This window comes from Cervus canadensis, chromosome 4, assembly GCF_019320065.1.
Source record: "Cervus canadensis isolate Bull #8, Minnesota chromosome 4, ASM1932006v1, whole genome shotgun sequence".
NCBI lineage: Eukaryota > Metazoa > Chordata > Mammalia > Artiodactyla > Cervidae > Cervus > Cervus canadensis.
Genome location: NC_057389.1, coordinates 34,430,085 through 34,444,157, shown reverse-complemented (window position 1 = coordinate 34,444,157; position 14,073 = coordinate 34,430,085). Strand labels below are relative to the sequence as shown.

Below are 14,073 nucleotides of genomic sequence, written 5' to 3'. Positions count from 1 at the left end.
ATTGTTAATATTTTTCCTTTTCTAGAAGACCTCATCAATAGGAACAGAGAACGGGATGAAAATCTAAATTCTGAGATACAGAGCTTAAAACAGAGGTCTATTCTTGAAAAACAAGAACATGAAGAGCTACAACAAAAAGTATTGCAAATGGATTCACTTCTGCAACAAGAGAAGGTAGTTTACAATATTAAAAAAGCCTGGTGCTTCTTTTATGTCATATGTTTCCCTGTGTATTAGAAAACCTTTAAATTGTGTATATCCTTTGGTCCAGCAATCCTGCTTTTAGAATCTTATTCTGAGGAAGTAATCATGTCTTTGCTGCGTATTTAACTGATGTCACCAAGTTACTCATGATTTGAAAAATTTAAGCAACAGTTGAAACACTATAGGGAAATTGTTTTAATTTTTTTTTCAGCACATTCTTGTGTTAGATTACTACATAAGCATTTACAGTTCTGTGGTAAAAGAATGTCTAATTAGACAAAAAACAAAATGTTACTTTGAAATCCAGATTACATAAAGAATATTTTACATATCAATGAGAAACACAGGAAGTTCACTAAAAAATAATAATAATAATCCTGGTGATTCAGTGGTTAAGACTCCGAGCTCCTACTGCAGGGGTCACACGCTTGATCCCTGGTCAGGGAATGGAGATCTTGTGTGGCTCTCAATGCTGCCAAAAAAATTTTTTTAATTAAACAATAAAGTTTTTTTAATGGGCTTAGGATGGAAACAGATAATTCTTAGCAGGAGAAATTCAGATAGCTTGTAAAATGAGAAGACGCTCTACTTGTCATAATAATTAAAGGAATGTTTTTGGTGAGAATTAGTCAAGCAAGTAAGTACTCATGTGAACTAATGTGAAATATATTGTTGGGCAATTTGCAGTGACAAAGGAATTAGGTAGATCTGTATATACAGACTTGAAAAGACCTCAACTATTTTTATGATATTTTAAATGACCTTTTTATGCAGTTTATTTAATTTATGTTTTAAAAGAATGTAGATATATAGAAAAAGACCATAAGGCTTATAATGCAAAATTTAGTGGTTATCTCTGAAGTGGGAAAACTAAAATTGGGATGGGGAGTAGTCAAAGGCAATTTTTCGTTTATTTGTAATGTTATAATTTTTTTTGCAATGGTGATTTACTTGTATTTATTTATTCTTATTTACTTATATAACTTTAAAATATTTCTATATAACATTGAAATCATAATACTGTTTATATAGTATCATATGAGAAAAAATATATGATAAAAGCCAGTTGTAGAATATAATTTTAGTTGTCTAAGAAGTGTGTGTTGCATAGGGAAAAGACTGAAATAACATTTACCCCAATCTTAACAAAGGGTAGGATATAATCCACGACAGAATGAATATGAATCTCTCTAGTTTCTCAGAAGCTCTCGAGTTTAGTGTCCATACTTCATTACTTGTACTTCTCTTTTGTCCTTAGTAAAATCTCACAGATTATTAAATTTAATTATTAAATTGTCAAAACCTTTCAGATTATTTTGCTCACTTTCTATTTATATGCAGGAATTATCTTCTGGTCTTCAGCAGAAGCTATGTTCTTTTCAAGAAGAAATGATAAGAGAGAGAACTCTCTTTGAGGAAGAATTAAAGCAAGCCCTGGATGAGCTGGATAAATTACAGCAAAAGGAGGAACAAGCTGAAAACCTGCTTAAGCAACTGGAAGAGGAAGCAGAATCTAGAGCTGCAGAACTAAAACGCCTCGAAGAAAAGCTGAAAGGGTTCGTATTAAGAGGACTTCATGTTTATAATTAAAAGTTATTTTCTAGTACATTCTCTCGGGATTCTCACACCGATCATGTGAGTGGTGAGGTTGGAATTTCTTTACAAATAAGGAATTTTTTTTTTTAAATTTTGTTTACTTTCGGCTGTGCTGTTTTCATTGCTGCATGCAGGCTTTCTCTAGTTGTGGTGAGCAGAGGCTGCTTTCATGGGCTCCGGGGCACCCAGGCTTCAGTAGTTCTAACACACGGGCTCAGTCGTTGCCACGCAGACTCCAGAGTGCAGGCTCAGTTCTTGTGGCACAGGCTTAGTTGCCCTGCGGCAGGTGAAATCTTCCCAGACCAGGGACTGAAGCCATGGTCTCCTCCATTAGCAGGCAGATTCTTAACCACTGGGCCACCAGGGAAGTCCACAAATGAGGAAGAGACACAGAGAGGTAAAGTACATGCGCAGGAAGTATGATAGACAAGTATGACAGCCCAAGTCAGAAGCCATGCCCTTTTGTTATTTAAAGTTCAAAGAGGGAGCCACAAACACTTTCAGAAATAACAATCAAAAACCAAAATGGGGAAGAAACAACCAGAACTGGGGAAAATCCAGAAATAAAAAATGTATCATTAAAAGTAGAAAGCCTGAGATCCAGTGCCTTTTTTTTCCCTTTGTTTAATTTCATATTGTTTTCACAGTATATGCCCTTCACCACATTTATTTACAATATCCAAGTTGATTCTTGAGTTCAAATGGTAAACAAATACTTGAATCCTTGGGATCTCAGCAGTAAACATTTTCTAGTGGAGAAGGCAATGGCACCCCACTCCAGTACTCTTGCCTGGAAAATCCCATGGACGGAGGAGCCTGGTGGGCTGCGGTCCATGGAGTCCCTAAGAGTCGGACACGACTGAGCGACTTCACTTTCACTTTCATGCACTGGAGAAGGAAATGGCAAGCCACTCCGGTATTCTTGCCTGGAGAATCCCAGGGACGGGGAGCCTGGTGGGCTGCCGTCTATGGGGTCGCACAGAGTCGGACACGACTGAAGAGACTTAGCAGCAGCAGGAAAGAACTAGACATAAAGTTACAGAATCGTCACTTATATCACAACTATGTATCTATCTCTTATTAGGTGCTTCTTTATTAATCCCTTTTCTGTTTTCTTTTAGTGGTTAGTGATTTTAAAAAACACCAAATTTTTTTATATATGCCTGCATTTTGGGGAACAGTACTAAAGTATAACTAGGGGGATTGTTTCATACTGCAGCCAGCCTCAGAGAACAGGGACATTAAGAAACTTCAGTGGATGATGTCAATTTCAAAAAGAAAAATGAGATAATCATAACTCAAAGAAGTCAGTTCAAAGGTCAGGAGATAAAGATTTTATTACTAGGTCTGTTAGTTAAATGTGTGATTCTGAGCAAGGCTGTCTTAATTTCTTTTGTTTTCTTTTCATTAGATACAAAATAAAGGAGTTTTATGAGATTATTTGTAAGGTCCTTTCCAGTGTGGAAATTTCAGGATTAAGAGAAAAACTTAGAAGTTGACAGGATTCCTCTAGGGACCAGGAAAAAGTATTTTTATTTTAAATCTTTTAGTAGTAGTTGATTGCTTTTAGCTGTGGTGTGTATTTTTAAAATTCTATGCTCATTCCAAAATGAATTTGAACAACTGTATATCTTGTTTCAGTGTCCAACTTAGCCTTTAAGCGAATAATGCTTCTTACAGTTTTAGTTCGGTGTGTTCTTTAAAATACCTCTTATAAGCTTATATGACTGTCAAATAAAGTTTATCACCATTGTAGAAATATGTAATATTCATATATTTAAAATCTGTATAGATTTATAGTCTCTATTTATAAAGATGACTTGAAAGCCATTCTGTCTAGGCAAAATAGTCTCCTAAATAAGTTGTTAAATCTTTAAATAATTAGTAATTTATTTTGTGGTTATTGGTATAGTCACAATAAATCTACATAGTCTTGTAATTATTTTTTCAAAAGAACTCTTAAAATGAAGTTACCTTAACTGTACCTAGTGTTCCCTAAATATCTTAATTCAGAGATTTAAATTTTATTCAACCCAAGAGCTTCTTAACTTATAATCCTTCACATTCTTCAGTCTTGGATGCTGCCAAGATTCTGTCTTAGAATCTTTTTAATCTCCTTTCTTCCCCAAAAGTGTTTAAACTACCTACATAAGTACATATGGTATGAAAATAAAAGTAAGTAAATTAGAATGAAAACAAAAGTAAAATAAGAATGAGAACGATAAGATGAAGCTGCATGTAAATAAACATGCTAGCAGATATAGATCATGAATGTAGATCTAAGCTGTCCAGTGTGGGATATGTGATTCACAGTGTCAAAGGTACATCCTAGTCTCTTTCTTAAGCTAATGGTATATTAAATGGTATATTAAATTAAGATGCAGTTAGCATCTTTTAACCATTCCTTTTTCTTAGGAAAGAAGCTGAACTGGAGGAAAGTAATGCTGCTCATACTCAGGCCACCCTGCTTTTGCAAGAAAAACATAACAGTACAGTGCAGAATCTGGAAGATGTTACTGCTCAATTTGAAAGGTATTTTAATGGGGAGGCTGCTCTCTCAAACATACATGAGCAGGAAAGGGGTGTTTACCTAGGGACATCTGTCAGCAAAACTACTTGAATAAAACAATTATTATTACTTTAAATTCCACAATGCCCAATCATAAGTGGGTATTTCATGTTACCTGTAGTCTTAGAGTATATAGTAATATCCCTCTCCTAGTACCCACTTCAGATTTCATACACATCTGTCTGACTCTCCTGATGTCATCATTTTACTCACAAAGAATCCAAATGCTTTTATTTCCACTTCATGGAACCTATAAATGTACCTGCATCTATGCTCACCCTATCTTCTTCCCACCTATTACAGATGAAGTATCTCATTCCTTAACCTTTAGTGGCCTCTTTCCATCATTCATCCCTTATCTCTTAATTTTCAACCTTTCTTCTAGAATTTTTCCAGTCAGTATTAAAACATATTAATGTGCCTTTGTCTTTAAAAATACATCTTTTTAAATCTCCCTCCATCCCCCACTTCTTTCTGCACTTTTCATTCCCAATACCGTTCTTACCCCCAAATCCTCCTCATGTTTATAGTCCATCTTTTTTTCTTTAATTTAAGTATAATTGATTTACCGTGTGTTAATTTCTACTGTACATATAGATACAATCCTTTACATATTCTTTTCCATTATGGTTTATTTCAAGATATTGAATATAGTTGCCTGTACTGTACACTAGGACTTCATTGTTTATTCATCCTATATATAGTAGTTTATATTTATAGTTTATAATATAATCTCATAGCCCATCTTCTTGTTAGATATTATAGTGTATCTACTTCCTATCCAGTCTACTTATTTTCCTTTTTCTAAAACAAGTTTATTTTGGAGGGCAGTACAAATTACAAAGGATAATACAGCAAACACTAGTACATCACACAGTCTCACACAGTCTCACACTGTGTGTATTAATGTTAACATTTTTACTTACTGTATTTACTTCATATAATTTTGGGTGGAGGGCTCTTCTTATATGTATTTTAGTATATTCAGTAAAAAGAAACAATGTGTACATAAATCCTAAATCATAAAAGTAAAATTAACATGCATGAGCTCATAGAAGACAACCTATAAACCAAAAGAGTTTCAACAGCTTGCTATCTATATGAATCCTCCACTGTCCCATCTTCATTCCTCCCCCCAACATGTAACACCACCTCAAAATCTACATCAGTTACTTCCTTGCTTTTTTCCTGTGTATTATTTTATGTAATGTATGTCCATGTGAATAATATATTACCTAATTTTGCTTTTTCCAGAACTTCACCAAAAATGTCCTGGTAGTGTATACCATATCCTGGGACCTGCCTTTTCACTCTGTATTATGTATGTCTTTAGGATTGAATCACAATATTGCTGAGGCTATAGTTTGTTCATGGTCACTGTTACAGAATTGTTCAGTCACTTAGTCATGTTGGACATGACTAAGTGCGACCTCATGGACTGCAGCACGCCAGCCTTCCCTGTCCTTCACTATCTCCTGGAGTTTGCTCAAACTCACATCAGTTGAGTCGATGATGCCATCCAACCATCTCATCCTCTGTTATAGACTATTTGATCTTATCAGTCTACCACTATTTATCCATTCTCACTTTGGGCTTTTGGTTTGTTTCCCATTTCTTTCATTTTATTAACAGTACTGTGAATATTCTTGTGGTCTCGTCTTATATACCTGTAAGAATTACTCTAAAGTCACATTTAAGTGAATGTTCAACTTTAATTCAAATCATTTTACAAAGGGGAAGTGAAAATCTACACTCCCAAGAGTGATGTTTGAGTTCTCATTCATCTACCTCCTCTCCAAAGCTTGTTAGACTTCATAAATTTTGCCGGTATACTAAATGTAAAAGGACCTCTTCTTGTGGATAATTCATTTTTCCTTTTCTGTAAAAAGCTTATATATGACTTTTGTTCATTTCTTTAGAGGATTATCTTTTCTTGGTTGATTTGTACGGTTTTTATCAGTGATATGGGTGGCAAATATCTTACAGAGTGTGGCTTATCTTTTTATTTTCTTTATGGTTTCCTGTGATGAATGGCAATTCTTGATTTTAGTGTAGTTAAACTTATAGAGTTTTATGTGAACACTTTTGCATACAAAAACTTCTTTCTATCCCAAGAACTTAAATAAAGATATTCACCTATTTTTTTTCTAAGTTTCAAAATTGTACTTTTCATTTTTCCACCTGGAACTGATTTCTGTATGTGTAGTAATAAAGGGATAAAATTCACGTTTCTTTTTCCAAATGGGTAATCAATTGCCATGGATAATCAATTGCCTAGTACCCATTCATTAACTAGTACCTTCTAATCTCAGGGATGTATTCCTGCATCTGATCTGATATATTTTGACATACATATCGTATATATATGTGTATGTGTGTGTATGTTTGTGTGTGTGTATATATATGTTTTGTTTTGTTTTGTTTTAAGTTTTTGGCCATGCTGTGTGACATGTGGGATTTTAGTTCCCCAACCAGGGATCAAACTCATTCCCCCTACAGTGGAAGTGCAGGGTGTTAACCACTGGACAGCCCGGGAAGCCCCTATATATTTTAATTTTTATATGTCAGCATGCATATAAATTAATATATATATGACAAACCTAGACAGCATATTAAAAAGCAGAGGCATTACTTTGCCAACAAAGATCCGTGTAGTCAAAGCTTTGGTTTTTCCAGTAGTCACGTATGGATATGTGAGTTGGACCATAAAGAAGGCTGAGCACTGACGAATTGATGCTTTTGAACTGTGGTGTTGGAAAAGACTCTTGAGAGTCTCTTGGACTGCAAGATCAAACCGGTGAATCCTGAAGGAAACCAACCCTGCATATTGTTTGGAAGAACTGATGCTGAAGCTCCAGTACTTTGGCCACCTGTGACAAAGAGCCGACTCATTAGAAGAGCCTGTGATGTGGGAATGATTGAGGGCAGGAGAAGGGAACAAAAGAGGACAAGATGATTGGATGGCATCACTGACTTAATGGACATGAGTTTGAGCAAGCTCCAGGAAATGGTGAAGGACAGGGAAGCCTGTTGTCCATGGGGTCACAAACAGTTGGACACCAATGAGCAACTGAACAACTATATACATATATAACTTTTAGTGCTGTTCTCAACTCTGAAAAGAGATTTTCCTTCTTGCTACTTTGAAAACTAGTGCTTTTAGAGACTTTTAGTTATTCTGTGATGTCAGTCACCATTAGTATGTGAATAGCATTAAAATTTATTTCTTCGAACCTGACCTCTCCTTTCATCCTCTACCCACATATTCAGCTGCCTACTTGACTTCAAGTAGATCTCTCACCGTCATCTGGTATTAACCCCACCAAAACAACTCTGGATCATCTTTGTCTCCCTTTGTCCCTCTCGTGTCTCATTCTTGTTGATTGCAGTTGGTGACATCTCCATCTTCTGAGTTTCTCCTTCCATAAATCTTGAGTCATCGTAATCATCTTCTCTCCCTTTCTCCCAACATTCAATCTCTTTCTTGATTTTTTCCATTCTGCCTCCAAAAGAGATCTCACATCTTCCTTTTGCCAGCTCCTTGGTCCAAGCTGCCTTTACCACTCACCTGGGCTGAAAAATAATCGCCCTCTGGTTAATCCTCCAGTTCAGCATTCCTGCCCCTCCCCAGTCAGTTCTTTGCATATCTCTGGAATAATCTACACAGTTACTTAAGAGACCTTTGAGGTATGTCCTTTATCATTCAGGTAAGCCCACTGTGCCCCACCAGCAAGAGCTCATGCCTCTTGTTTCTGCTGCTGCCTCTCTTGTTCATTACACTCCTGTCACAGCTCTTTTTTTTATGGTTAAGATTTTATTTATGTAGTTTTGGCTGTGCTGGGTTTTCGTGGCTGTGCGGGCCTTTCTCTCGTTGCGGTGAGTGGGGGCTGCTCTAACTGCAGTGCGCGGGCGTATCAATGAGGTAGCTGTTCTTGCTGAGGAGCGTGGGCTCTGGGGCCCTTGAGTTCAGTAGTTACAGCACAGGCTCAGCAGTTGTGGCCACAGGCTTAGTTGCTCCACAGCATGTGGGGTCTTCCCCAGACAGGGGATTGAACCCATGTCTCCTGCATTGACAGGCGGATTATTTACCACTGAGCCACCAGGCAAGCCCCATTCCCAGCTCTTAGTGGACTGTGTTCTAACTGCCTCCGAGCATATACGCATCTTTTCCCTCTGAAGTACTTTCCCCAATCGGCTTGCTAAACCCTTCTTACCCATCATATCTCAACTGAACTGTAAATTCCTCAGAAAAGCCTTTTCTGAATCATGAAGCAAAATGTAGGTTCTCCAGTTTTATCAGCTAACAGGTTCTGTAGTTTTCCTTCAAAACACTTAGAACAAAGTTAATTATGTATTTATGTTTCCTTTTATTTTGCAACAACCTGAAGAGGCATTTTTTTCTCTCTCTTACTCTCAAGATAATAAAGTATGACAGTAGGTAGAGGGATTGTGTGGGTTTTTTGTTTTGAGGTAATTTCCATGTTTGGTAGTTGATTTCTTTTCATCTTTGTTCATAGATTCCACCCATAGTAGGCACTTGACTCTTCTCTTTAAAGGAACTGCATAAGTCATATAAGTTCATGTTAAGTATTAAGTTGACTTCAAAACATTGAATTTTTACCTGTGCAAATGTGAAAATAGATAAGGTTTTGTTTGTTTTACCTAAAAGTGTATAAAATGTAAACCAATCAGCTATAGATTTGTTGTGTATACATTAGTTAGAAAAATCCTTTACCCTTTTTTTGTTTTTTTTTTTTAATAAGCTATAAAGCATCAACAGCAAGTGAGCTAGAAGATCTTAAGGTGCAGAATGAGTCACTTAAGGAAAAACTGGCCAAGGCTGAGCAAGGTGCAGAGGATGCCCGAGATCAGATATTGGCAACTGAGAACTCAAATCAAGAATATGCAAGGTATTGTAGGAGAAATAAAGCCTGCCCACACCTGTGGTCTTAGAACCATTAGGACAATTGGATGTTGCTGCAAGCCAGCTACTAAGTGATGCAGAAAACTCGTCCCATGGCTTGCTTTCGGTGATCTTCAGTGATGAATTATGAATTTACATAGTTTGAAAAGTATAATTCTTAACAGTTCTTTGAGATTCTTTTTTTTAAAAAGGTAATTGAAATGGCTGTAACTTTCTTAATGAACTCTTCTCTCTCAAACCCAAGGATGCTTCTAGATCTGCAGACCAAATCAGCACTTAAAGAAGCAGAAATTAAAGAAATTACAGTTTCTTCTCTTAAAAGAATAACTGATTTGCAGAACCAACTCAAGCAACAAAGCGAAGACTTTAAGAAACAACTGGAAGAGGAAGAAGCAAGGTAATCTAGGTTGAAAACTGAAATGCCATGCGTCTCAAGTTATTTTTTCTAGTATACTGTGTTTTTAAATTTAATTTTCCCTTACAGAAAAACTGGAAAAGAAAACTCAATAGCAGAATTCACTGAGGAAGTGAATAAGTGGCGTCTCCTCTATGAAGAATTATATAATAAAACAAAGCCTTTTCAGGTCTGTCAATTAGGACTTAACTTTATTTGTATTTGAGAATCTGTATTGTTCCCTGTCACAGGCATGACAGTGACATGGTTCTTCTGAAAGATCATTTTGCTGTGCATTTACAGTGCCAGTCCAACTTCCTATTACAGGAGGTTTATTACAGATGTTGCTACATTATTATGCATACATTTTTAATATGGCCTTTATAGGCCTAAATATTACCCCTTAATAAGATTCTTAAAAGTTAATACCTTAGAAGGCTCTCCTGATATGAACTTTTGATCATCTATGTAAATTTATGACACTTATTTTGTTATGATCTTTTTCAGTGTTGCTCTAATTAACACTTAAAGGATAAATGCGAATCTGGGTGTTTAGAGTCAGAAGACAGTATTGATTATAATGTGTTGTGGTAATACAGATTAGGCCGGCTAGCAGGTCTTCTTTCCCTGTTTCTTTCTTTCTGTTTCATTGATCTTTGAAATGAAAAACAACTTTTTATTAAAAAAAAAAAAAAGACGATTTATGAAGAGCCCTAAGAGTAAGTCAATATAATGTATTTTTGTCTTTTGCCTTTTTTGTTGTTGTAGTTGTTGAGTTTCTTATTTAAATATTTATTTACTTATTTGGCTGCACCGGGTCTTAATTGCAGCATGTGGGATCTAGTTCCCCAACCAGGGATCAAACCTTGCCCCCTGCATTGGGAGCCTGCAGTCTTCTGCAGTCTTAGTCACTGGACCACCAGGGAAGTCCTGTCTTTTGCCTTTTTACTTTCTTTCACTTTAGTTTTCCTTATAGTTAATATGAGTCAAGTAGGATTTAATAGTTTTAAGTCTTAACTTTACAAAAAAATCTTTTTCAGCTACAACTGGATGCATTTGAAGCAGAGAAACAGGCTTTGTTGAATGAACATGGTGCGGCTCAGGAACAACTAAATAATCTAAGAGATTCATATGCTAAATTATTGGGTCATCAGAATCTAAAGCAAAAAATCAAGCATGTTGTGAAATTGAAAGATGAAAATAGCAATCTCAAATCGGTTTGTAAAGTAACATTTATTTCTATTGATATTGGGCTGGGTGGTTTTTATTTTATCAGGATAATGCTGACTTCATAAAATGAGTTGGGAAGTGTTTCACCCTTTCTATTTATGGAATAGTTCATGAATTATTGGTTTTAATTCTTTACTGAATGTGTAATGGAATTCAGTGGTGAAGACACCTGGACCTGGACTTCTCTCTGTGGATGGTTTTTGATCAGTAATTCAATCTCTTCACTTATTATACTAGGTCTATTCAAACTGACTATTTCAACTCAAAACCTATGGGATGCAGCAAAAGCAGTTCTTAAGAGGGAAGTTTATAGCAATACAATCCTACCTCAGATTGACTATTTCTTCTTGAGACAGTTTCAGTAGTTTGTGTCTTTCTAGGAATATGTCCATTTCATTTTCTGATGTGTTGATTCACAATTGTGTGCCATATCCCCTTATATTCCTTTTTATTTTGATACTGTTAGTAGCAATGGCCGCTCTTTCATTTCTGATTCTAGGAATTTTGAGTCTACTCCCTTTTTTTTAAGTTCCTTTACTTCTGCAAACATGTTTATAATGGCTTTAAACCCTTTTTTGGATAAGTTCAATATTGGATAACTCTCAGTTTTTGTTGAGACAGAAACAAGCAGTTTTTGTTGCCTGCTTTTCCCCAGTATGTAAATCATGCTTTCCTGTTTGCATACTTTGTACTTTTTCTGTTAGAAAATGGATGTTTTAGACAAGGTATTGTAGCACTTCTGGGTACTGCTGTCCCCTTGCAGGTATGTTGTTATTTTCTTGTTTAGTGAAGTGTATTCCTCCTCCCTACCGCCCACTAGTTTCTGCCTCTGATGTTGCTGCTGAGAGAGGTTAAGTGTCAGGTGTGTCCACAGTCACCCTGAGATGACTCTGGTTTGGGTACGGCTGCCTCCCTCTCTCCCTGATCACACATAGTTGCTGGCTCCCCTCTGTTATTTTCAACATTGCCCCAGGTCATAAATTCCTCTATAGATTAATCCAGTCTAATTCTGGTTCCTTTGTTGGAATTGTGTCTTAGGTCAATGATTGACTTTGTTCTGGCTACAGGAGGTCCCCTCCCACCTGTCTTATTCACCACTTCTCTTCTACAAACTAGGCAATTTACAGTTTAGCCCAGTTTTTAATCACTTCCCATTCCCTTGCACCACACAGCCTCTACTGTTCTTAAGGGCACCCTTCAGCTTGAACTACTCTAAATTCTGTTGTAAATGAAGTCACTTGCTCTGGGAATAAATTCAGTTCAGTTCAGTCACTCAGTTGTGTCCGACTCTTTGCGACCCCATGAACCACAGCACGCCAGGCCTCCCTGTCCATCACAAACTCCCGGAGTTTACTCAAACTCATGCCCATCGAGTTGGTGATGCCATCCAGCCATCTCACCCTCTGTCATCCCCTTCTCCTCCTGCCCCCAATCCCTCCCAGCATCAGGGTCTTTTCCAATGAGTCAACTCTTCGCGTAAGGTGGCCAAAGTATTGGAGTTTCAGCTTCAGCATCAGTCCTTCCAGTGAACACCCAGGACTTATCTCCTTTAGGATGGACTGGTTGGATCTCTTTGCAGTTCAAGGGGCTCTCAAGAGTCTTCTCCAACACCACAGTTCAAAAGTATCAAATCTTCAGTGCTCACCTTTCTTCACAGTCCAACTCTCACATCCATACATGACCACTGGACAAACCATAGCTTTGAACAGACAGACCTTTGTTGGCAAAGTAATGTCTCTGCTTTTTATTTTTATTTTTTTCATTTATTTTTATTAGTTGGAGGCTAATCACTTTACAATACCGCAGTGGGTCTTGTCATACATTGACATGAATCAGCCATGGATTTACATGTATTCCCCATCCCGATCCCCCCTCACACCTCCCTCTCTACCCAATCCCTCTGGGTCTTCCCAGTGCACCAGGCCCAAGCACTTGTTTCATGCATCCAACCTGCGCTGGTGATCTGTTTCACTATAGATAATGTACATGTTTCAATGCTGTTCTCTCGAAACATCGCACCCTCGCCTTCTCCCACAGAGTCCAAAAGTCTGTTTTGTACATCTGTGTCTCTTTTTCTGTTTTGCGTATAGGGTTATCATTACCATCTTTCTAAATTCCATATATATGTGTTAGTATGCTGTAATGTTCTTTATCTTTCTGGCTTACTTCACTCTGTATAATGGGCTCCAGTTTCATCCATCTCATTAGAACTGATTCAAATGTATTCTTTTTAATGGCTGAGTAATATTCCATGGTGTATATGTACCACAGCTTCCTTATCCATTCGTCTGCTGATGGGCATCTAGGTTGCTTCCATGTCCTGGCTATTATAAACAGTGCTGCGATGAACATTGGCGTGCACGTGTCTCTTTCAGATCTGGTTTCCTCAGTGTGTATGCCCAGAAGTGGGATTGCTGGGTCATATGGCAGTTCTATTTCCAGTTTTTTAAGAAATCTCCACACTGTTCTCCATAGCAGCTGTACTAGTTTGCATTCCCACCAACAGTGTAAGAGGGTTCCCTTTTCTCCACACCCTCTCCAGCATTTATTGCTTGTAGACTTTTGGATAGCAGCCATCCTGACTGGGGTGTAGTGGTACCTCACTGTGGATTTGATTTGCATTTCTCTGATGATGAGTGATTTGAGCATCTTTTCATGTGTTTGTTAGCCATCTGTATGTCTTCTTTGGAGAAATGTCTGTTTAGATCTTTGGCCCATTTTTTGCTTGGGTCATTTATTTTTCTGGAATTGAGCTGCAGGAGTTGCTTGTATATTTTTGAGATTAATCCTTTGTTGCTTCATTTGCTATTATTTTCTCCCAATCTGAGGGCTGTCTTTTCACCTTAGCTTTATAGTTCCCTTCTGTTGTGCAAAAGCTTTTAAGTTTTCATTAGATCCCATTTGTTTAGTTTTGCTTTTATTCCAATATTCTGGGAGGTGGGTCATAGAGGATCTTGCTGTGATTTATGTCAGAGAGTGTTTTGCCTATGTTCTCCTCTAGGAGTTTTATAGTTTCTGGTCTTACATTTAGATCTTTAATCCATTTTGATTTATTTTTGTGGATGGTGTTAAAAAGTGTTCTAGTCTCATTCTTTTACGAGTGGTTGACCAGTTTACCCAGCACCACTTGTTAAAGTGATTGTCTTTTTGCCATTG

The 14,073-nt window shown here is 37.1% G+C and overlaps 1 protein-coding gene across 2 annotated transcripts in view; it reads left to right on the top strand.

The window, feature by feature from the left end:
- Positions 1 to 14,073, top strand: part of HMMR (hyaluronan mediated motility receptor) — a 38,759-nt gene that overhangs the window by 14,691 nt on the left and 9,995 nt on the right. For both annotated transcript variants that reach the window (XM_043464772.1, XM_043464771.1), the window contains exons 10-16: positions 26 to 174; positions 1,546 to 1,760; positions 4,216 to 4,332; positions 9,133 to 9,279; positions 9,538 to 9,690; positions 9,778 to 9,877; positions 10,728 to 10,904. In XM_043464772.1, coding sequence (XP_043320707.1) covers positions 26 to 174; positions 1,546 to 1,760; positions 4,216 to 4,332; positions 9,133 to 9,279; positions 9,538 to 9,690; positions 9,778 to 9,877; positions 10,728 to 10,904 — 1,058 coding nt within the window. The remainder of the gene's footprint in view (positions 1 to 25; positions 175 to 1,545; positions 1,761 to 4,215; positions 4,333 to 9,132; positions 9,280 to 9,537; positions 9,691 to 9,777; positions 9,878 to 10,727; positions 10,905 to 14,073) is intronic.